This window comes from Triticum aestivum, chromosome 5D (genome assembly GCF_018294505.1).
Source record: "Triticum aestivum cultivar Chinese Spring chromosome 5D, IWGSC CS RefSeq v2.1, whole genome shotgun sequence".
Taxonomy (NCBI): Eukaryota; Viridiplantae; Streptophyta; class Magnoliopsida; order Poales; family Poaceae; genus Triticum; species Triticum aestivum.
Window position 1 is genome coordinate 13,988,439 of NC_057808.1, and position 21,324 is coordinate 14,009,762.

The 21,324-nt window shown below is 51.4% G+C and overlaps 2 protein-coding genes across 3 annotated transcripts; one reads left to right on the forward strand and one right to left on the reverse strand.

Moving 5' to 3' along the window:
* The first annotated feature begins 9,756 nt into the window (after positions 1–9,756).
* LOC123119139 (uncharacterized) lies at positions 9,757–13,651 on the forward strand. Of its 2 annotated transcripts, none has more exons than XR_006458446.1 (3): positions 9,757–11,126; positions 13,015–13,156; positions 13,246–13,651. XR_006458446.1 is itself a non-coding variant. In XM_044538835.1 (3 exons), the coding sequence occupies exons 1-2, from the start codon at positions 9,877–9,879 to the stop codon at positions 13,150–13,152; spliced, it is 1,347 nt and encodes a 448-aa protein (XP_044394770.1). In that variant the 5' UTR covers positions 9,765–9,876; the 3' UTR covers positions 13,153–13,156; positions 13,246–13,651. The 2 variants fall into 2 exon arrangements, 1 of the variants encoding a protein (XP_044394770.1); XM_044538835.1 differs by having other exon boundaries at positions 9,765–11,126; positions 13,056–13,156.
* Positions 13,652–15,754: 2,103 nt separating this feature from the next.
* LOC123124114 (deoxyuridine 5'-triphosphate nucleotidohydrolase) lies at positions 15,755–16,859 on the reverse strand. The gene is made up of 2 exons (XM_044544810.1): positions 16,366–16,859; positions 15,755–16,271 (listed from the first exon to the last, which is right to left on the reverse strand). Exons 1-2 carry the CDS (start codon positions 16,781–16,783, stop codon positions 16,027–16,029), a joined length of 663 nt encoding a protein of 220 aa, XP_044400745.1. The 5' UTR covers positions 16,784–16,859; the 3' UTR covers positions 15,755–16,026.
* Positions 16,860–21,324: the final 4,465 nt, after the last annotated feature.

Below are 21,324 nucleotides of genomic sequence, written 5' to 3' on the forward strand. Positions count from 1 at the left end.
GAGGATCCGATCTATCCAGACGGCCGGCAGCTTTGTTTTCTCGCTTTGAGGATGGAAATGGGGGACGAACGCGTGCGTCAGCTTGATTTTTTATTTTTTACTCCCTCCGTTCCTAAATATAAGTCTTTATAGAGATTTTACTATGAACCACATACGGATGTACGTATGTAGTCCATAGTAAAATCTCTACAAAGACTTATATTTAGGAACGAAGGGAGTACTTTTGATTGGTGATGATGACATTCGATCGGCGCTGCCATCGCCATGAGCCCATGACTCTCTAGTCAAACATTCGCACTACTACACGTGTATACTCGCATGCGTGTGCGCGTGATGAAGACACGCTAAAGAAGACATAATACAAAGCTACCGTCCAAAGCGATGAATCCATTGAACCGACGAGTGCTAAGTCAAGGTCTCGTCACATCAAATCACTTCGGTGAGTGCTAAGTCAAGGTCTTCGTTATATTAATCACTTCAAGCATCGAATCCATCCTTCCTCGTTTGTTCCTTTGCCCCTTGGCCCTTCTCCCTCTTCGCGGAGCGCCTTTGTAACAAGTTTTGTTTTCTTTATATTATCCAGAACCTTGACAGGCTACTTGGTCATATCAACCGGCGCCGGCGCCGGCGGGGAGTTCTCGTCTCGATGCGCAGAGGTGTCGGTGCGGGCCGAGGCGGTCGGGCCTGGAAGCCGCGTTGCTACGCGGCGGCGTGTTGGAGCCGGTGGGCACCGACGTTGTGGTATGACGGGCGGCGTGACGGCGTGTCACGCTCGGGGGTAATGAAAAAAGTGGCGGTGCCGCCAGATCTGCTTCCTCAAGCGGCGCGCCCTATGGGCGTTCACCCCTGCCACGTCGCTCGTCTGGTGGTGGTAGAAGTGCAACAGAGGAGGGCTAAGGATGGTGTGGGCTACGGGTGTCCTCTCCTGTTGTGAAGCTTAGCTGGTTTTGTTGGAGTTGCAATAGCAGAGGTCGACTTCTCCCTCCTCTTCGATGGCGGTTGTGTGACACGCGTCTTTGTGTCTGGTTGTGCGTCGTCACAGTGGCAAAGAGTTCTTGCGGGGTGAAAACCCTTTTTGGTCCTGCCAGACCGACAATGGTGGCATCTATGAGCGTTGTCTCCTTCTTGAAGGTGTTGTCGTGGTTCTTTGATGTCATCTATGTTGCTCTAGGGGAAACCCGGAACCCTGGATCGGGCGGTGGCGACGCTGCAGTGTCGTCCCCTTCCTGGAGGCGCAACCTTGGAGTACATGGTCAGTCGTATGCAGCTTCATCTCTTTGCGGTGACTCGCTTATGCTTGAGAGCTCCAGAGACTTTAAGTCGTGCCCTTTCTTTCTAAATGTTGTTTTGCTTGAAATCATATGGAGTAGTGTAGTTGTTCTTCAACACCCTTATATCTTGTCTTGAGCGCATTTGTTGTGGTGTTGAGTTGTGCGTGTGGAGTTGTATGGCGGTCAATTCTTTATCTATAACACGGGCCACAAACCTTTTTCGGTATCATATCAATGCCATGGAGTAACAAAAAACACTGCAATCAAACGGGTTGGTGATCGATGACCGCCGCTTTAGGGCATTGGTCCTTAGAGCACGTGCACGACAAAAACAAATTCTTTCTACCGCCTATTTCCTCCTCGGCAATCACCGTTTCACCTTATCCATCATAAGGAGGGGCGGGAGTACCTATTGTCGCAAAAAGATAAAGCGACATCTTTCTTCCAGCCCCTCCTTTCTTCTTCCGCCTTCATTCTCGTCGACCGCCACCGTGTTTTTAGCACTCTTTTTCAAAGTCTACATATTTATTTATATATTCCCATTCAAAACCTTCTTTTGATATTCCTTTTGGGGGGGGGGGGTTTATTTGTATAGCTAGCTTAGAGCATCTCCAGCCGTTGGCCCCCCAGGGGCGCCTAAAATCGCCGCCTGGGGGTGACCCGGCGAAAAAAATGGGCCTGGGGGCGAGTTGGCCCCCAGGGCCGGCCCCAGGCGCGGGAAAAAAATGTGTAGCAAATTTACGCAAAGTTCGGCTAAAACACGCCAAATTTCGGCAAACTTGGGCTTATATTCGCGGATTTAAGTCGAGTAGTCGCCATTACATATAAAAACTAATAAAAAAAACTTGCTGAAGGCCGAGAAGTCGCCGTCGTCGCCGCCATCGTCGGCCTTCTCCTCCTTGACTCGGGCGCCCCTGCTGGACCCCTCCCCGGCTGGTGGCGGCGGCGGCGCGTCGTCGTCGTCGTCGCTGTCGTCGATGATGACGACTCCTCCTTCGTCGCGGCCTCGGCGGCGCTGCTCGAAGTGCCGCAGGGCGGCGCGCTGGCGCTCCATCGCCATCTTGATGGAGTCCTGGCGTGCCCATTCAAGGGCCGCGTCGTCGTCGAGCTCGACCTTGCCGTGCTCCGTCTTCACTTGCGCCAGCCTCGGCTCCGTCTTTGTCTTGACGAAGCGCGGAGGAGGAGCCGACGAGGAGGCGCGCCGGCCGCCTTCGTTGATGACGATGCCGGCGCTGCGAGTGCGCCGACCGAGCGGCGTCTCCGCCGCGGGCTCGGCCTTGACGCCGAGCAGGGTCGGAGTGCCGGAGGAGTGGGAGGAGGAGCGGGAGGAGGAAGAGGAGGAGGACGCGCCGAACCTCCTTGGCGCCTATTGCCCGTCGCGTCGGCGGTCCGCCGGGGGGTACGCCAACGGCGGGTTGTTGCCGCCCTCGAGGTGCGTCCGCACGCCCTCAAGTGTGCGGCCGGGGGCGCCCCACCATAGGTGGCGCCCCTCGCTGTTCTTCACGCAGCCGACCACCGACGCCTCGTTGGTGGACGCCAGCCGCTGCTGCTGGCGGCGCTCGAAGTACGCCGCCCAAGCCGCGTGGTTGTCGGTGGCATACTGGGGGAGGGAGAGCTCGGCGTCGGTGAGGGAGGCGCGCACGATCTCGACCTCGTCGGCGTAGTAGGATGGTTTGGCCACGGCGTCGGGCAACGGGGGAATGGGCACTCCCCCATTGCTGAGCCTCCAGCCCGTCGGCCCGGCGCGCATGTCCGGCGGCGCCGGGATGTTTGCCTGGAACAGGAGCCAGGACTCCTGTTCGCGGAGCGAACGGCGGCCGAAGTCGTTGGCCGCCGCCTCGTCTCCGGGGAAACGCTCGGCCATCGGGGAGATGGAGTGGCTGGGGAGAAGAGATCGGCGCCGGCGCTCGGGAGATGGAGTGGCTGGGGGAGAAGAGATCGGCGGCGGCGCTCGGGAGAGGGAGGGCTGGGGGAGAAGAGCTCGGCGGCGGCACTCGGGAGAGGTGGAGAGGTGGCACTCATCACAGGCGAGCGAGGCCATATATAGCCGCGCCGCGTCCGTGTGTACGCGTCCGAGGGAGGGGAGGCATCGGCGCGCCGCCCCGTGAACGCGCCGCCCGTGAGGAATCAATGGCAAAGCTGATCGGCGGCAGCCTTGCCATTGATTCCCCGCGGGAAACCGAGGCGTCGGGAGAAGACGAGGCGGGCGGTGTCGCTGACGCGGCTGGCCCGCGGCGCTTTCGCGCCAAAAACGATTCGCCCGGCACCCCCGAGCGCTCCCCAGCGCGCCGGGTTCGGGTTGGGTCCGCCGGCGCCAATTTCGGCCCGAGCCGGCGAAAAAAGGGCCCCTGGGGGCGCGACTGGGCCGATTTTTTGGTGCCGACGGCCAAAAAATCGCCTGGGGGGCCTTGTTGGGGGCGCGGCTGGAGATGCTTTTAATATTTGGAAGTGGTAACTCAATGCTAGAGTGCACTAGTAGCTAGCAGAAGTAATATGGAGTCCACTCAATTAATAAGTTTGCCAACGAAATCAATCGGGTGGGAGGCGGGAAGAACAAGGCGTGTGATGCTCTCTCTCCTGGGCTCCCGCGACTCCTGGGCGACGAGCGGTTCCTAGGGTTTTGAGCACTTTCTAGGTCTCCGATTACGTCGTTGATCCTCCTTTCTTTCCCCCATCCCCGATCAGATCTCTTGCTACTCCTGGTGCGTGCGTCTCCTGGATCTGGTCTCTGCTCGGGGTGATTAAGGGGCTTTCCTTGTATCGCTTCCCACCCTTGGCAGGGCCAGTTTTAGGGTTCGGCGTGTATCCCATGGCAGGGACTCGGGATGTGGGGGGATCAGTGGCCTTCGGGGCCGGAGAGTTTGCGCCGGGCGGCGGTGATGGCGATGCCACCCGGGCGCGTCCGATCGCTGGGGGGTCGATGGCGGTCCCAACTCCATCTCCCTCGGCGGGCCGTTCTTCCTCTACAACCCGCGTGGCGGATCATGTTGAGGAGATGATGGAACGACTTCGTCTGACGGCTGTCGAGGCGAGTCCCGTGGTGCTGGATGATGAGGATGAGGCAGATTTGGTGGCTCCGGATTGCGCGTTGGTGGGGAAGGTTCTCTCCCCTAACATCCTCCACTTGCAGACTATCTCTTCTGCTATGAGGCCTGCTTGGGGCAATCCAAGGGGTTTGCTGCTCCATCCCTACGGGGACAATGTTTTTGTTGCTGAATTTGGTTCCCTGGCGGATAGAACCAGGGTGATCGAAGGCTCGCCTTGGATGGTGGGCAAGCACGCTGTCCTTCTCAAGGTTTTTTATCTGAATACCCAACCCCTTCATGTCAAGTTTGATCGTCTGGCTATTTGGGCCCGTATAATGAACTTACCTCCAAGGTTGAGGAGAGCAAAACTTGGACTGGAGTTTGCAAAGCCTATTGGTAATATCATCAAGGTTGATGCTGATTCTGACGGGCGCTGTTGGGGTGGATATATGCGTTTTCGGGTGGAGATTTCTGTTGGTGAACCACTCGTGCGTTATGTGACGGTAACTTCAGTCAAACTTCAGTCGACAGACACTTTTTCGGTGATGTACGAGAGACTGCCCCTACACTGTTTCTCGTGTGGCCTCCTTGGCCATTCTTCTGTCCTATGCCCATCCCCAGGTGTCAGGGATGTGAATGGGGACCTTCCATATGCAGCTAAGAGGATCTGTGTTCAGGATGAGAGGCACAACAGGGCTGGTGGATCGAAGTCCTCAACGGCTTCTTCGTCTGCTGGTTATGTTGGCAGAGCAGGCGGTCAGCGGCCTACTCCCTCTGGTCGTGCTAAAGCTGCTGCAACTATGGTCTCGGAAGCGGCTGAGGGTGAGGTCTCTTCTCCTGTCAAACGAGCTGGTAGGGGTCGTGGTCGTACCCCCTCCTCCCGAGGGCGAGGGAGGGGTCGGAGTGCAGCTACGAGCAGGGAGTTGTTCTCCGGCAGCCATGACAATGTGGGTACATCCGGACAAAAGAGGAAGGCGGCGAAAGCTAAGGCCCCTTTGGTGATCTATGACAAGGCATCTTCTGATGCAAATGATCTAGCTTTGGTCTTGGCAACGGACCCCCAAGCTGCTAATGCTGGTGTGGAGCAGCTCGGTGATGAGGACTCGAACAAAAAACAACGCACATCAGACTCTCGATCGGCGGATCCGGCGGCAGCTGCGGCGCAGCCTCGCCTGACGCAATGAGTATCATCTGCTGGAACTGTCGAGGCCTGGGGTCGGACTCGACAGTTGGCGAGCTTCGCTGGCTTGTGAAGCTCTACCGACCCTCCCTCCTCTTTCTTTCTGAAACAAAGATGAGGGATTCGCGGGTGAAGAATTTCATGTGGTCATTGGGTTTTTCTGGCTGTTATGCTATCAGTGGCGGTCTTGCTTTGTTCTGGACACATGCAGCGGATGTAACGGTAAAGGCTGCCAATAAGAGGTGCATTGATGTTCAGGTGAAACTTGATGAGGGTTTGCCGTGGAGAGCGACGTTTGTCTACGACGAACCAAGAAGGGAGGATAGACCACTCTTTTGGGAACTTCTTCGGCGTATGCATCATTCCTGGTCGGGTCCATGGTTATGCTGCGGCGACTTTAATGAGGTGCTTACTGGTGATGAACACTGTGGGCCCAGAGACAGGCTAGACTCTCAGATGGCTGCTTTTAGGGATTGCATGTTGGACTGTGGATTGACTGACTTGGGCTTTTCCGGTCCTAAGTTCACGTGGTGTAATAGACAGGATCCCAACAGTAATGTCCGGTGTCACTTGGATCGAGCTATGGCGAACAGTGACTTTTCTAACTTGTTTGAGGCTTGCAATGTGGAGAATATTATTGCCACCACATCTGACCACTATCCGATCCTTGTTCGGCTGCGGGCAGATCTTCATATGCACCGTGCGATCCCAGTGCAGCAAGGTTTCAGGTTTGAGGCAATGTGGCTGCGGGCGGCTGATTACCGTGAAACGCTCGAGCAGGCTTGGTCGGCTGGCAAAGATGGCTTGTTGTCTTTGAGCTCGACTTGGACGAACCTCAAGGGGGTGGCTAGCTCTCTGCGCTCCTGGAGCAAGGAGGCTTTCGGTTCTGTTCGTAAGAATATTGGCAAGATGGAACGTCGCCTTGCTACCATTAGGGCGTCACCGCCCTCCCCGTCTTCGCTTGCTGAGGAGAAACACATTGAGGGTCAGCTATGCGAGTTGTTTGAGCGTGAAGAGGTTATGGAGAGGCAGCGGTCTCGGGTGGACTGGCTCAAAGCCGGTGACCGTAACACGGAGTTTTTCCAAGCCCGTGCGACGGCCAGACGGAGAACAAATAAAATTCACTCTCTTCTTTGGGATGATGGCTCGGTCTGTTCTACTCAGAGTCAGATAAAACAGTTGGTGTAGTCCTACTATGAGCAGCTCTTCACGTCCAAACCACGCACGTCTGCTGATGAGCTTCTGCAGGCGATCCCGAGTAAGGTTACCAATGAAATGAATGCTGATTTGTGCAGGCCCTATACTAATGAGGAAATTAGGGCTGCCTTGTTTCAGATGGGGCCGACCAAGGCACTGGGCCCGGATGGATTCTCGGCTCTCTTCTATCAAACTCACTGGGAGTTCTTGGGTGATGACATTTGTCTTGCGGTTCGTGGCTTTTTGAAGGGAAGACCAATCCCTGAAGGTTTCTGCGATTCGGTTATTGTCTTGATTCCAAAGACTACCAAACCAAAGCTGTTGAAGAACTTCCGCCCTATCAGTCTGTGCAATGTTCTCTACAAGATTGCTTCCAAAGTCCTAGCCAACCGCCTGAAAACTATTCTGCATGTGGTGGTCTCGGAGAGTCAGAGTGCCTTTGTTCCTGGCAGATTGATCACGGATAACACCCTTATTGCTTATGAGTGCCTTCACTCCATCCGGAATCAACGTGTGAAGAAACCCTTCTTTGCCCTTAAGATTGATATGATGAAGGCCTATGATCATGTGGAGTGGAGCTACCTGCACCAGTGTCTGACCAAGTTGGGCTTTGCAAATTCATGGATTGAGACTGTGATGCGATGTGTGACTAATGTCCGTTATGCTGTGCATGTCAATGGTGAGTTAACTGAACCGGTGATTCCTTCTTGTGGGATTCGGCAAGGGGACCCAATAAGCCCGTATCTTTTCCTCTTATGCTCTGAAGGTTTATCTAGTCTGCTATTTCAAAAGGAGGCTCGTGGCGAGCTACATGGGATTCGTAATGGCCGTCATGGCCCGTCTATCTCACACCTCCTATTCGCGGACGATAGTATCTTCTTTGCGAAGAGTGATTATCAGAGTGTGGCATCATTGGAATCTACCCTAAGCTCCTACTGTTCGGGTTCGGGCCAGGCTATTAATAAAGACAAGTCTGCACTCTTCTTCGGCCGACACTGCCCCACGAGCGTCAAGGACAGGGTCAAGGCTCAGTTGGGCATCAGCAACGAATCCTTTAAGGACTCATATTTGGGTATGCCGATGGAGGTTGGTAACTCTCCCACGAGTACTTTTAAGTTTCTGGTTGATAAGGCGTGGCAGAACATATTTGGTTGGTCGGATCGGCCTATGTCTAGAGCCGGAACTGAAACTTTACTGAAATCTAAGACACAAGCTATCCCCACCTTCATCTCTATCTGCTTCCGACTGCCTGTGGCTATCTGTGAGAAGTTCAAGAAAATTGTGTCTGATCAATGGTGGGGTCGTGAGGATGGCAAAAAGAAAATGCATTGGCGTTCTTGGGAGTGGCTTTCTACGCCGAAGTCCCTCGGGGGCATGGGCTTCAAGGATTTGGCGCTCTTCAACCAAGCTATGTTGGGCAAACAAGGATGGAGGCTTCTGACTGATCCAGAATCTTTGTGTGCTCGAGTTCTAAAGGGAAGGTATTTTTCTTTTGGTGATTTTTGGAATGCTTCTGCTCCTAGTTCTACCTCGGCTACTTGGCGTGCTATTCTACATGGGCGGGACCTGCTCAAGCAGGGTGTGCAATGGGGAATAGGAGATGGCAGGAGTACTCTCATTCTCAAGGATCACTGGATCCCTTCCACTCCTCCGGCTATGCTTCGAACTCTTTCACCTATTCCAAACACGGCTACAGTTCTCTGTTTGCTTGATGAAGAGAATGGAGGTTGGAATGAGGAATTCGTGCGTGCTTTTTTCCCTCAAGTGGTGGCTGATGACATCCTTAATATTAATGTGAACCTGGAGGGAGGCCCGGACTATGTGCGCTGGCCGTTTACAAGGTATGGTCATTACTCAGTTCGCTCAGCATACAATATGGCCAAGACGAACTTGTTCTTGTTGACGCGAAGTGGCAATGGTGGGGGCCAGAATTCAGGTTGGCCGTTGGAGGACAAGATGTGGAAGAAGATTTGGAACATCAAGGTCCCGAACAAAATGAAAATCTTGCTGTGGAGGTTTGTTTACAATTGCTTGCCGTCGGGAGAACAATTGCAGCGTCGTCAGGTCCCAACGAGGACGGATTACGTGTTCTGTAGCAGAGCGGAAGGAATCGAGCACGCGTTGCTCTTTTATGGCCATGCAAGACTGGTCTGGGAGGAGATCAAGCAGGTTTTTGGCATCAAATTGTGTCGTTCGTCATTCACTTCTCCTAAGCAGTGGCTTTTCGAACTGTTTGACCGGTGCTCCGACAAGGAAATCTCTGTCATCACGGTCTCCTTATGGCACATCTGGGAAGCCCGTAATGCTGTTCGCAATGACCCGGAGCCTCCTCATCCTAAGCGGACTGCGGCGAGGTCGATAGCTTATGTGGAGATGATTTTCCAGCACCTTTTCAAGCCTGCTGCTGGCCCTGGACGTGTTTCTCCGGGGACGGGCTTTCGTTGGACTCAGCCACCGCCTGGTACGATGCTGATATCCTCTGATGCGGCGGTGTCCTCCGACTGTGTGTCTTCTGCGGCGGGGGTGGTGGTTCAGGATCATTCCGGACTGTGTGTTGCGGCTGCCTCCGAGCCCTTGCCCGGTGTCTCGTCGCCAGAGCTGGCGGAGGCCTTGGCGCTCCGTCGGGCGGTGCAGCTGGCGGGCGAGAAGAACTTTGATCGGGTGATTTTTCAATCTGATTGCCTCTCGGTGGTTCAAAGGATTCACTCTCCGATCCGGGACAGGTCCATGGTGGGTTCGATCATCGCGGATATCAAGATGGCGTGTCGAGCCTTGTCTTCGGTCTCTTTTATGCATGTTCGTCGGCATTGTAATATTTTAGCTCATGTTTTAGCTAGATCTAGTCTGAACTCTGTGAGTCCTTGTGTTTTTCATTCTGCTCCGGATTGCATCCGGGAGACTCTATGTAATCTGTTTGCTTGATTAATAAAGGCCGACGTTCTCTTAAAAAAAATCGGGTGGGAGGCGTAGGAATGTGCCCCCGCAAATCCGGCAGCACCCACGCACGCGGTTTCCGTCGCGGCCACGACTCCCCCCAATATCCTCTCGCCCGCCGACACGTGGGCCCGGCCCCACTTCGTGCCCCTCAAGGAAGCCACCGAACCGACGTACGCCGGCCGTATCCCCTCCCCTCCCTCCGCTCCCTTCGGCAGCCCATATAAATTGCCGCCGCCATCCGCAGCCAATCCGCCCGCAACCTCCCATGGATCGAATCCCCACCCCCCAAAACCCTAACCAACACCCAGCGGAGCGAGCCATCGCCATGGACTCCGACGAGGAGTGGGTCGTCCTCGACTCCGACAACCCCGCCGACTCCTCGGACGACGACCGCGGCGTCCTCGCGCTCCCCGCCTCCACCTCCCCCCTCGCCCTCTCCTCCTCCTCCGACGAGGACGACGACGACGACGAGGACGAGGAGGACGAGGACGACGACGACGACGGCCTGCAGTCGGCGGCGGGCTCGGAGGAGGAGGAGGACCCGTTCGAGGTGGACGAGGACGAGGACGCGTCGCCGGAGCAGCGGCTCACGCGGCCGCTCTCGGGCATGTTCCACCACACGCCCTTCGACTCGGTCGCCTACGCGGCCTTCGACCCCGTGCGCAGCGCCAAGCAGCTCATCCCGGACCCGGCCTTCTCCGCCTTCCCGGAGCGGGTCTCGGTGCTCGCCTCGTCGCGCGGCCTCGTCTGCCTCCGCGGCTGCGCCACCGGCTTCTACTACGTCGCCAACCCGCTCACCTTCCGCCGCGTGCGCCTCCCGTACCAGAACCGCGACCACCGGCTCGACGCCGACCCGGCCGTCGTCATCACCTTCGAGGACGACGAGGACGCCGCGGGCGCCGTCGGCCTCGGCGCCGGCTTCCGCCACTACCACGTCGTCGTCACCTACCAGGTCCACGACGGCGTCTGGGCCGTCGAGTCCTTCTCCACCCGCACCTGGGACTGGCGCGTCGGGGACGACATCTGCGCGCCCGAGACGGTCGTCGCCCCGTCCGGGGTCGGCGCGCGCGGCCGAGCCTTCTTCCGCACCACCATCGGCCACATCCTCTGCTACACCCCGGAGACGGGCTGCGTCGACCTCATCCCCGCGCCCCAGGAGGTCGAGGGCCGCAAGGACTGGGAGATCGGCGAGATGGAGGGCAACTTCTGCGTCGCCTGCGTCGACCAGGCCGCCAAGGAGGTGGCCGTGCTCTACATGGTGCCCGGCGACAGCGCCGACCAGGTCACCTGGGCCTGGGCAGGCCAGTTCCACGCCAACAAGATGGGCTACCACGACAGGATGACCCTGCTCCGCTCCCAGGGCGCCGCCGAGGTGGTCATGTGGGATCCTCTCGAGCAGCTCGTGCTCGCCGTCGACTTCGATGGCAGGGTCACCCGCTCCATCGGCCCCCTCTCCGGCGGGATGTACTACTCGGATTTCATCCCCTACGTCAACTCATACGCCGACATCTACAGGTACTACTCAGATTAAACTCGATCGAGCCTCCTCTACTCTGTTCTGCCGATTGCATTATTATTGGATCTGTTAGATCGGTTTAATTCAGAGACTTTGATGTTTATGAATCTGATGTGTAAGCATGTCCACATCTGTAGTACTGTGCTCTGTGCATGACTAGTGATCGATGGTGACTGTTCCTGTAGTTGATACATCTGTGGAACTCATGCATATTGACTGGATATATACGCGTTGACTGTTCCTGTAGTTTTCTGATGTGCATGTTCATTAGAATCCACTGGACCTTTGCACGACTAAAATTTCAAGTGTGGATACATATTGTCAGTCTCGAGTCTGCACTTCTGTAGGTTTCTGATGTGGAACACCTACGCATGACTAATTGTTCAGTTGATACAGTTTCTTTGGTAGACAAGCATGGAAATATGGATTAACTTTCCTGAAATTTGAGCTTTTCTTAACTAATCAAGAACTCCCCTCTGTATGTGAAACACCTATGCATGACTAATTCTGCACAGCAACATGTCAGTTCTGTTAAATTCTGATTTCTGAATGTTTCTGATGTGCAAGCATATCTAGATTAGTAGGACTCTGCATGACTAGATGCTGGTCGTTGGTGATATCTGCATTCGTACTGTTTGGTGGTGCTGACTGTTTTCTGTAGTTCTCTGAATTGCATGTTTATTTCGATCCATTAGACCTTTTCAGGACTAACTTAGGTTTGGATTTATATTATTGTCACAACCTTCCTGGAAGGCTCGAGTGAGCCTGCATGCCCATTGATGGGTACCACTTGTCAGTTGGACCATCTTTAGGTTTCTTGTGTTTCTGAATGTGAAAGCATATCTCGACCCTTGGAACTTTGCATGGCTAGTAGATCGATGGTGGTATCCACATACATATTGACTAGATATGTGTTGATTGTTCCTGTAGTTTTCTGATATGCAAGTTTCTTTGGATCCATAGAACCTCCGCACAGCTAATTTTTCATGTTTCTGATGCGAACCTTAATTTGTATTGATGCCTTCCCGTTGTCATTTGGATATGGCTTGTTTAGGTTTCTCATGTGCAAGTTTATTTGGATCCATTGCACCTTTGAGTTACTAAATATTAAACTGATGCAATTTGTTTGGTGGGCTTTCGTGGAAATGTGCATCAACTTTCCTGAAAGTTAAGCTTGTCTTGACTCTTGACTAGGTGTAATTAAGAACTGGACGCGCTTTATGACTAGATGGTGATGCTAGCATGCACATTGACTAGACGTGTTGACGTATATTTGCTGTCAATTGGATCATGCTTCTTAAGGTTTCATTGGTCAGGCTGTCAATTTTCTTGTGGAATGTGGGTGTCGACGCGTACTTTGATGTCAATTGGATCATTCTTCTTTAGGTTTCATTGGTTGGCCTGTTATTTTGTTTGCTGCCGTCTTTGTCTAGTAAAACTGGCTGATTAGGTTTCTGTTCAACCTCAGAATGCTTTCGGTTCTGTTTTGTCAGGCTGATATGGACTATACTGTTTAGTTTATACACTAGTTACCCAGAAGGTTGGTCTTCCTCCTAGCAAGAATATACAGTATTAGATAATACATGATGGACAGTACTACTTGTCTATTTACAATGAGACAGGGGGCCTGTGGTATCATTAGGGGGCTGTGCTGCTGTATTATGCCTATAAAAACACTTGTTTGGTCAATTAAACAGGGCATTGAAAATTGACAGTGCATTTTGTTGTCTAGTGAACCTAAGCAATTTCATACGCTTGACAAAGTCGATGCTTTATTCCTGATGTATAATTTGTAAGCTGTTACCTGGGTACCTGCTAATGTTAACAGATACCTAGAGCGAATGCTGATTCTTCTTTTGCTGAATTTCTACAAGTTTCTCAATGTAGGAATTCAGAAAGTTGACAATGTTACTTTCTGTAATTTTCAGCGAGGAGGGGGTGGGATCTGTGTTCAAGACCAATGATGAAGCCGTGACATACAAAGTTCCACAAGCATCTGTCAAAGCAGAAATTGATTCCAACTAAATCTGTAAGTATCAGCACAGCACTACTTGCATCCCTCTGTTCTTTGTTTTCCTCTGCTCCATGCTGACTTGTGTCCTCTCTTGTGTCTCTCAGGTACCAAGAAAGGAAAGGATTTGTTGATGATGGAGAAGGAATAGAAGCTTCCAGATGTGTGCAGCATAAGGGAGAGCTATATAGATATCATTCTTTGGATGGCAGTTTTTGGCTGCTTTGCTGCATAAGCATTCTCATGCAGTTTCTCTAGTAATGCAAAACTATGCTACGATCTTGTTTCTTTTTTCTTTTTTCCAAGGGACGAAACTATGTTCTCTTATTGCTACTAGTAGGTGTTTTTGTCTGCCATGTACATACGTAGTTGGTTAGATGCAGACTGCCCCCGTCGAGTTCTTAATTGCTGAATTCGATCATCTGGTGTCCGTGTGATACCATGTTAGCAAATTTCTGGATGCTTTCTTGAATGTTTACCCTCGTTCTTGCATGGCCTCACATTATAATTTCAGATCATGTTCGTGCGTGTTGTTTGGATTCTGTTACTCTGCTTGTACTCCCTGTTTGCATCTTATATGTTGAGAATGAGCTCTTGTCTGAAGAATCAGTAAGCAATGTTTGGATTCAGTTACTAAGAATGAAAAGTCGTTGAAGCTTCTACCCCCTGCGTTCTGATAAACCAAACGAGTTCAAAATTAAAATATTAGAAACACATACCCAGAGATACTAGATGCAAAACAAGCATACCTATCAGCACCTAAATACATACATGAACCCTGCCTAGTATATGTCTGATTAGCAGTCTACAGAATATCGAATTTTTTGGGTTTGATGTGGATCAAGGCAATGCAGTTAGATAGTAATACATCTGACAGTTCCTTCACCATCCGTCCCGCAAACTTAGCTTTCCATAAATCAGCACCTGCAACCATAATCCCACACTTCCAGACTAATCAAACTCTTGCCCTCGCCCTTCCCTGCGCAATCTGTGTATGCCGCTGCATGTACCACCACCTGCTTCTAGTTTCTTCTTGTTGGCATGTTCCAATACCCACTGAAGAAGCCCTGTGCCTTTTCTGGTTCATTCTTGCTTGGACCGAAACTAAATGCATGATTTTTTTGTACAAGGCTTGCAAAGTTGCAAGCAATTAGCTGAATTTCGGATCATCTGCATTTCCTGTACTCCATTCTGACGGCATTGACAATTCAGAAATGGTATCCAGATAGTAATTTCTATGACAATTCAGAGGGAACACATGATACGACTCGATTAGTCTTTCGTCCACTGTCACCAGCCTAGCATGAAACTATTTTTTTTTTCCTAATAAAAAAGGGAAGGCTACTTCAATTGTCAGTTCCTTCATATGAAAAACACGACAAAATACCTTCAGTTTTTTCAGTTCCTTCATATGAAAAACGCGACAAAATACCTTGAGTTTATACCCTGGTGGCATTGCATTGCATTACAAGTTAGCACGTGCATACAGTTTTCAGGGTTTTTTTTTTCTAACCATGGTAGTTATCAGTTTACCGTTTGCACATTCGCATGCAGAAAATAGGCAATGCATACACAAGAAGAAAATAAGAGAAAGAACAACTCAGTACAGATCCAGCCGGAACCGCTCCGGGACTTCTGGAAAAAAACCGGGACAGGATTCTCAATACACAAGTTAGGGGCCAGGTTAAAACCATTGCTTAATTTGGTATAACTCAATTACCCATCAGTACAGACAGTACCAAGCCCAACATGTGGCAGCAGTCACTAGGAGAAGATAGCAAGCCGCCATCGAGAATTATATATAATGCATTTATAAATCTAGCTATACGTTCAGATGATATATAGTCCTAATTTATCGTAATTATGTAGTAAGTTGGTTTTTTCATATCGTAATTATGTAGTAAGTTCAGATGATATATTTTTGGATTCAGTTACCCTGCTTGCATTGCACTTCCTGTGTTTGTGTTTGCATCTTCTGTTGAGATTGAGCTCTTGTCTGAAGATTGTTCACTAAGACTGAAAAGGCATTGAACCTGAACTGGACACTTGTTACAGTTTTGAAGTCCTTTAGCCTGTGTTGTGATCTTGTAGCTATGGGTAATGCAAACGAGTAAATTTTTTGAATATGTTCTCTGCTGTAACATGGTGGCTGCAACCATCAGTAAACGTATCTTGCAGAATGCAGATGGTATTTTCCATGATAGATGCCAAACCATTACCATTTGCCTAAGGCATCCATCTAAGAGATAGAGATGCCAAACCAGCATATATACCTATCACTGTCAGCACCTACATACATACATACGTTACATACATACATACATGAACCCTGAGTAGCATGGATCTCCGAAACGGCGATGACCGTAATTCTGAAACTGTGTGGTGAGTTCCATATCCTGGGCCGGGTGTTGTTTGGGTTGGGTTCAGCTACTTTGCCATGTGCTGTTTCTGCATCTTCTGGCTACCTACAAGATAGCACTTTGGTGACAAATCAGTTGCTGCAGCTACTGACTGATTTTCAGGTATATTAACACTTGCAAGCGCCAACTGAATTTCGGTATGCGCTGCTTTCCTGTACCATTCTGGCATCCTGAAATTCAGGATTTGTGATGCATATAACCTATCCACCCAGAAGTTTCCATGGAATTCAGAAGAACATGAGACATGGTTACAACTGAGTTATTTCACCATAACCATTATCCAAGCCATCCAAGAGACTGCATACTTACTACATCTACCCTGGCTAACATGGAAGGAAATTCAGAAATGACAGTGCTTCCCGTTGATGAAACACATAACCACAGGTCGCTCCAGCCAGCAGCTCTTTCACCATGAACCATCAGCATCTAGATAGACACACCTGCCTCGCCTTCCGTCGAGGCCGGCCATCAGACGCCGGTGGACCCGAAGCCGCCCTCGCCCCTGACGGTGGCGTCGAGGTCGTCCACCTCGGCGACGTCCGGCGTGGCGATCCTCTCGATGACCAGCTGCGCGACGCGGTCCCCGGGCCTCACGGCGAAGTCGGCGTCCGAGTGGTTGAAGAGGATGACCCCGACGGGGCCCCGGTAGTCGGCGTCCACCACGCCCGCGCCCACGTCGATCGAGTGCTTCCACGCCAGCCCCGACCGCGGCGCTGCAGCAGCAAGCAAGCATTCCGTCGAACACGTCAAGGGCACGGCAGAGGCGAGGCGGCGGGGATCATCAAGGAGGAGGAGAGGGGCGCGTACCGATGCGCGCGTAGGTGCCCTGCGGGACGGCGACGCTGAGGTCGGTGGCGACCAGCGCCTTGCCGCGCGCCGGCACGACGGCCTCCACCGCGCTGGAGAGGTCGTAGCCGGCCGCCAGCGCGGAGCCGCGCGACGGCAGAACGGCGTTGGCCGAGAGCTTCTTCACCTTGAGCAGCAGCGGCGCCGGCGAGGGGCCCGCCGCCTTGGGCTGCTCCTGGACGGGGTCCGCGGCGGCGGTGCCGTTGGTGGCGGCCATCGTCGTCGCTGCGGCTGCGAGGGTTCTTGACGGGAGGAGCAGGAGGCGGCGGGAGAGGTGGGGGTGGGGTGCGAGGTGGAGGGGAGCGCTCCTGGTAAATAGGGGTAGCGGGGAGGGGAGGAGGCGGGAACGGGTGGCGCCAACGCCGAGCATTCCCGCCATTGGGGTTTTCGGCTTGGGCTCCTCTGCTTCGGGCCTTCGGGGTCGCAACTGCAGCTTGACTCGACCGACCGACTCAAGTCAAAGCGGATTTTCTTTTTCCGTCTACCCCTGCAAGAAAGAAAGGCCCAGCGCGAGCTGCCAGGTGAGTTCCTCTGCCCGTGACCTCGGTTGTTGGTGTCGAGGGGTTAGAGCATCTCTAGCATGCCCCGTAAAATGCTGCGACCCATCTTTAGATTCACGGGGTGGGGGATCGACCCGAGCTTGCCCCTATCCGCAGCGAGATTTGGCGCAAGGGAAATTTTCGCGCGGTTGTTCCCGCCCCCCTCCTCCTCGGCGGCCATTGCCCTGCCACCGTGCGCTCCGGTCCATCTTCCCCTCCATTCTTCGCCGTCATGGAAGCCTCCCAACCGTCCCGCGTCACCGTGGAGGTCGCGCACGCGCAATCCCCTCTAGCAGCTCGCGCTGGGCCTATCAACTTTCAACAAAATTTTCTCTAGGAACATATCTTAGTAGAACTAAAGCGTAAGCTATGACATAATTTGCAAAGACCTTTTGACTATGTTCATGATAATTAAGTTCATCTAATCAAATTATTTAATGAACTCCCACTTAGATAGACATCCCTCTAGTCATCTAAGTGATACATGATCCGAACTAGACCGTGTCCGATCATCACGTGAGACGGACTAGTCATCAACGGTGAACATCTCCATGTTGATCGTATCTATTATACGACTCATGTTCGACCTTTCGGTCTCTTGTGTTCCGAGGCCATGTCTGTACATGCTAGGCTCGTCAAGTCAACCTAAGTGTTTCGCATGTGTAAATCTGGCTTACACCCGTTGTATGCGAACGTTAGAATCTATCACACCTGATCATCACGTGGTGCTTCGAAACAACGAACCTTCGCAACGGTGCACAGTTAGGGGGAACACATCTCTTGAAATTTTAGTGAGGGATCATCTTATTTATGCTACCGTCGTTCTAAGCAAATAAGATGTAAACATGACAAACATCACATACAAATCATAAAGTGATATGATATGACCAATATCATCTTGCGCCTTTGATCTCCATCTTCGAGGCGCGGCATGATCACCTTCGTCACCGGCATGACACTATGATCTCCATCATCATGATCTCCATCATCGTGTCTTCATGAAGTTGTCTCGCCAACTATTACTTCTACTACTATGGCTAACGGTTAGCAATAAAGTAAAGTAATTACATGGCGTTTTTCATTGACACGCAGGTCATACAATAAATTAAGACAACTCCTATGGCTCCTGCCGGTTGTCATACTCATCGACATACAAGTCGTGATTCCTATTACAAGAACATGATCAATCTCATACATCACATATATATAATTCATCACATCCTTTTGGCCATATCACATCACATAGCATACCCTGCAAAACAAGTTAGACGTCCTCTAATTGTTGTTGCATGTTTTACGTGGCTGCTATGTGTTTCTAGCAAGAACGTTTCTTACCTACGTAAAAGCCACAATGGTGATATGCCAATTTCTATTTACCCTTCATAAGGACCCTCTTCATCGAATCCGATCCGACTAAAGTGGGAGAGACAGACACCCGCTAGCCACCTTATGCATCAAGTGCATGTCAGTCGGTGGAACCTGTCTCACGTAAATGTACGTGTAAGGTCGGTCCGGGCCGCTTCATCCCACAATGCCGCCGAATCAAGATAAGACTAGTAACGGTAAGCAAATTGAACAAATCATCGCCCACAACTACTTTGTGTTCTACTCGAGCATAGAATCTACGCATAGACCTAGCTCTGATACCACTGTTGGGGAACGTAGCAATAATTCAAAATTTTCCTATGTGTCACCAAGATCAATCTAGGAGATGATAGCAACGAGAGAAAGGGAGTGCATCTTCATACCCTTGAAGATCGCTAAGCGGAAGAGTTACAAGAACGCGGTTGATGGAGTCGTACTCGCGGCGATTCAAATCGCGGAAGATCCGATCTAGTGCCGAGCGGACGACGCCTCCGCGTTCAACACACGTACAGCCCGGGGACGCCTCCTCCTTCTTGATCCAGCAAGGGGAGAGGAGAAGTTGAGGGAGAACTCCAGCAGCACGACAGCGTGGTGGCAATGGAGCTCGTGGTTCTCCGGCAGAGCTTCGCTAAGCACTAGGAGGAGGAGGAGGAGTTGGAGGAGGAGAGGGCTGCGCCAGGCCAGGGGTGCGGCTGCCCTCCCACCCCTCCACTATATATAGGGGCAAGGGAGAGGGGGGCCGGCCCCTTAGATCCCATCTGGTGGGAGGGGTGGCGGCCAGGGAGGGTGGCTTGCCCCCCAAGTCAAGGGGGGCGCCCCCTCCAGGGTTTCCCCCAACCCTAGGCGCATGGGCCCTTGGGGGAGGTTGGTGCCCAGCCCACTTAGGGGTTGGTTCCCTTCCACCTACAGCCCATAAGGCCCTCCGGGGCAGGTGGACCCTCCCGGTGGACCTCCGGAACCCCTTCGGTGGCCCCAGTACAATACCGGCATACCCCCGAACACTTCCGGTGACCGTATGATGACTTCCCATATATAAATCTTTACCTCCGGACCATTCCGGAACTCCTCGTGACGTCCGAGATCTCATCCGGGACTCCGAACAACCTTCGGTAACCACATACTATTTCCCATAACAACTCTAGCATCACCGAACCTTAAGTGTGTAGACCCTACGGGTTCGGGAACCATGCAGACATGACCGAGACATCTCTCCGGCCAATAACCAATAGCGGGATCTGGATACCCATATTGGCTCCCACATGTTCCACGATGATCTCATCGGATGAACCACGATGTCGGGGATTCAATCAATCCCGTATACAATTCCCTTTGTCAATCGGTATGTTACTTGCCCGAGATTCGATCGTCGGCATCCCAATACCTCGTTCAATCTCGTTACTGGCAAGTCTCTTTACTCGTTCCGTAACGCATGATCCCGTGGCTAACTCATTAGTCACATTGAGCTCATTATGATGATGCATTACCGAGTGGGCCCAGAGATACCTCTCCGTCATACGGAGTGACAAATCCCAGTCTCGATTCGTACCAACCCAACAGACACTTTCGGAGATACCTGTAGTTTACCTTTATAGCCACCCAGTTACGTTGTGATGTTTGGTACACCCAAAGCATTCCTACGGTATCCGGGAGTTGCACAATCTCATGGTCTAAGGAAACGATACTTGACATTAGAAAACCTCTTAGCAAACGAACTACACGATCTTGTGCTATGCTTAGGATTGGGTCTTGTCCATCACATCATTCTCCTAATGATGTGATCCCGTTATCAACGACATCCAATGTCCATGGTCAGGAAACCATAACCATCTATTGATCAACGAGCTAGCCAACTAGAGGCTTACTAGGGACATGTTGTGGTCTATGTATTCACACATGTATTACGGTTTTCGGTTAATACAATTATAGCATGAACAAGGAAATACAATAATAACCATTTTATTATTGCCTCTAGGGCATATTTCCAACAGTCTCCCACTTGCACTAGAGTCAATAATCTAGTTCACATCACCATGTGATTAACACTCAAAGTTCACATCGCCATGTGACTAATACCCAAGAGTTTACTAGAGTCAATAATCTAGTTCACATCACCATGTGATTAACACCCAATGAGTTCTAGGGTTTGATCATGTTATGCTTACGAGAGAGGTTTTAGTCAACGGGTCTGCAACATTCAGATCCGTGTGTGCTTTACAAATCTCTATGTCATCTTGTAGATGCAGCTACCACGCGCTACTTGGAGCTATTCCAAATAACTGCTCTACTATACGAATCTGGTTCACTACTCAGAGTCATCCGGATTAGTGTCAAAGTTTGCATCGACATAATCCTTTACAACGAACCCCCTTACCACCTCCATAATCGAGAAAATTACTTAGTCCACTAGATACTAAGGATAAGTTCGACCGCTGTCATGTGATCCCTTCCTGGATCACTATTGTACCCCTTGACTAACTCATGGCAAGGCACACTTCAGGTGCGGTACACAACATAGCATATTGTAGAGCCTACGTCTAAAGCATAGGGGACGACCTTCGTCCTTTCTCTTTCTTCTGCCGTGGTCAGGTCTTGAGTCTTACTCAATACTCACACCTTGTAACACAGCCAAGAACTCCTTCTTTACTGATCTATTTTGAACTCCTTCAAAATCTTGTCACGGTATGTATTCATTTGAAAGTACTATTAAGCGTTTTTTGATCTATCCTTATAGATCTTGATGCTCAATGTTCAAGTAGCTTAATCCAGGTTTTCCATTAAAAAAACTTTTCAAATAACCCTGGATGCTTTCCAGAAATTCTACATCATTTCTGATCAACAATATGTTAACAACATATACTCATCAAAAATTCTATAGTGCTCCCACTCACTTCTTTGGAAATACAAGTTTCTCATGAACTTTGTATAAACCCAAAATCTTTGATCATCTCATCAAAGCGTTCATTCCAACTCTGAGATGCTTACTCCAATCCTTAGAAGGATTGCTAGAGCTTTGCAT

Bases quoted from the DNA above. Each gene is read 5' to 3' on its own strand.
- LOC123119139 (XM_044538835.1), top strand. From the start codon at position 9,877: ATGGATCGAATCCCCACCCCCCAAAACCCTAACCAACACCCAGCGGAG. The intron at 11,127-13,055 runs GTACTACTCAGA...TGTAATTTTCAG, and splicing joins TCATACGCCGACATCTACAG to CGAGGAGGGGGTGGGATCTG.
- LOC123124114 (XM_044544810.1), bottom strand. From the start codon at position 16,783: ATGGCGGGAATGCTCGGCGTTGGCGCCACCCGTTCCCGCCTCCTCCCC. The intron at 16,272-16,365 runs GTACGCGCCCCT...TTGCTGCTGCAG, and splicing joins GGGCACCTACGCGCGCATCG to CGCCGCGGTCGGGGCTGGCG.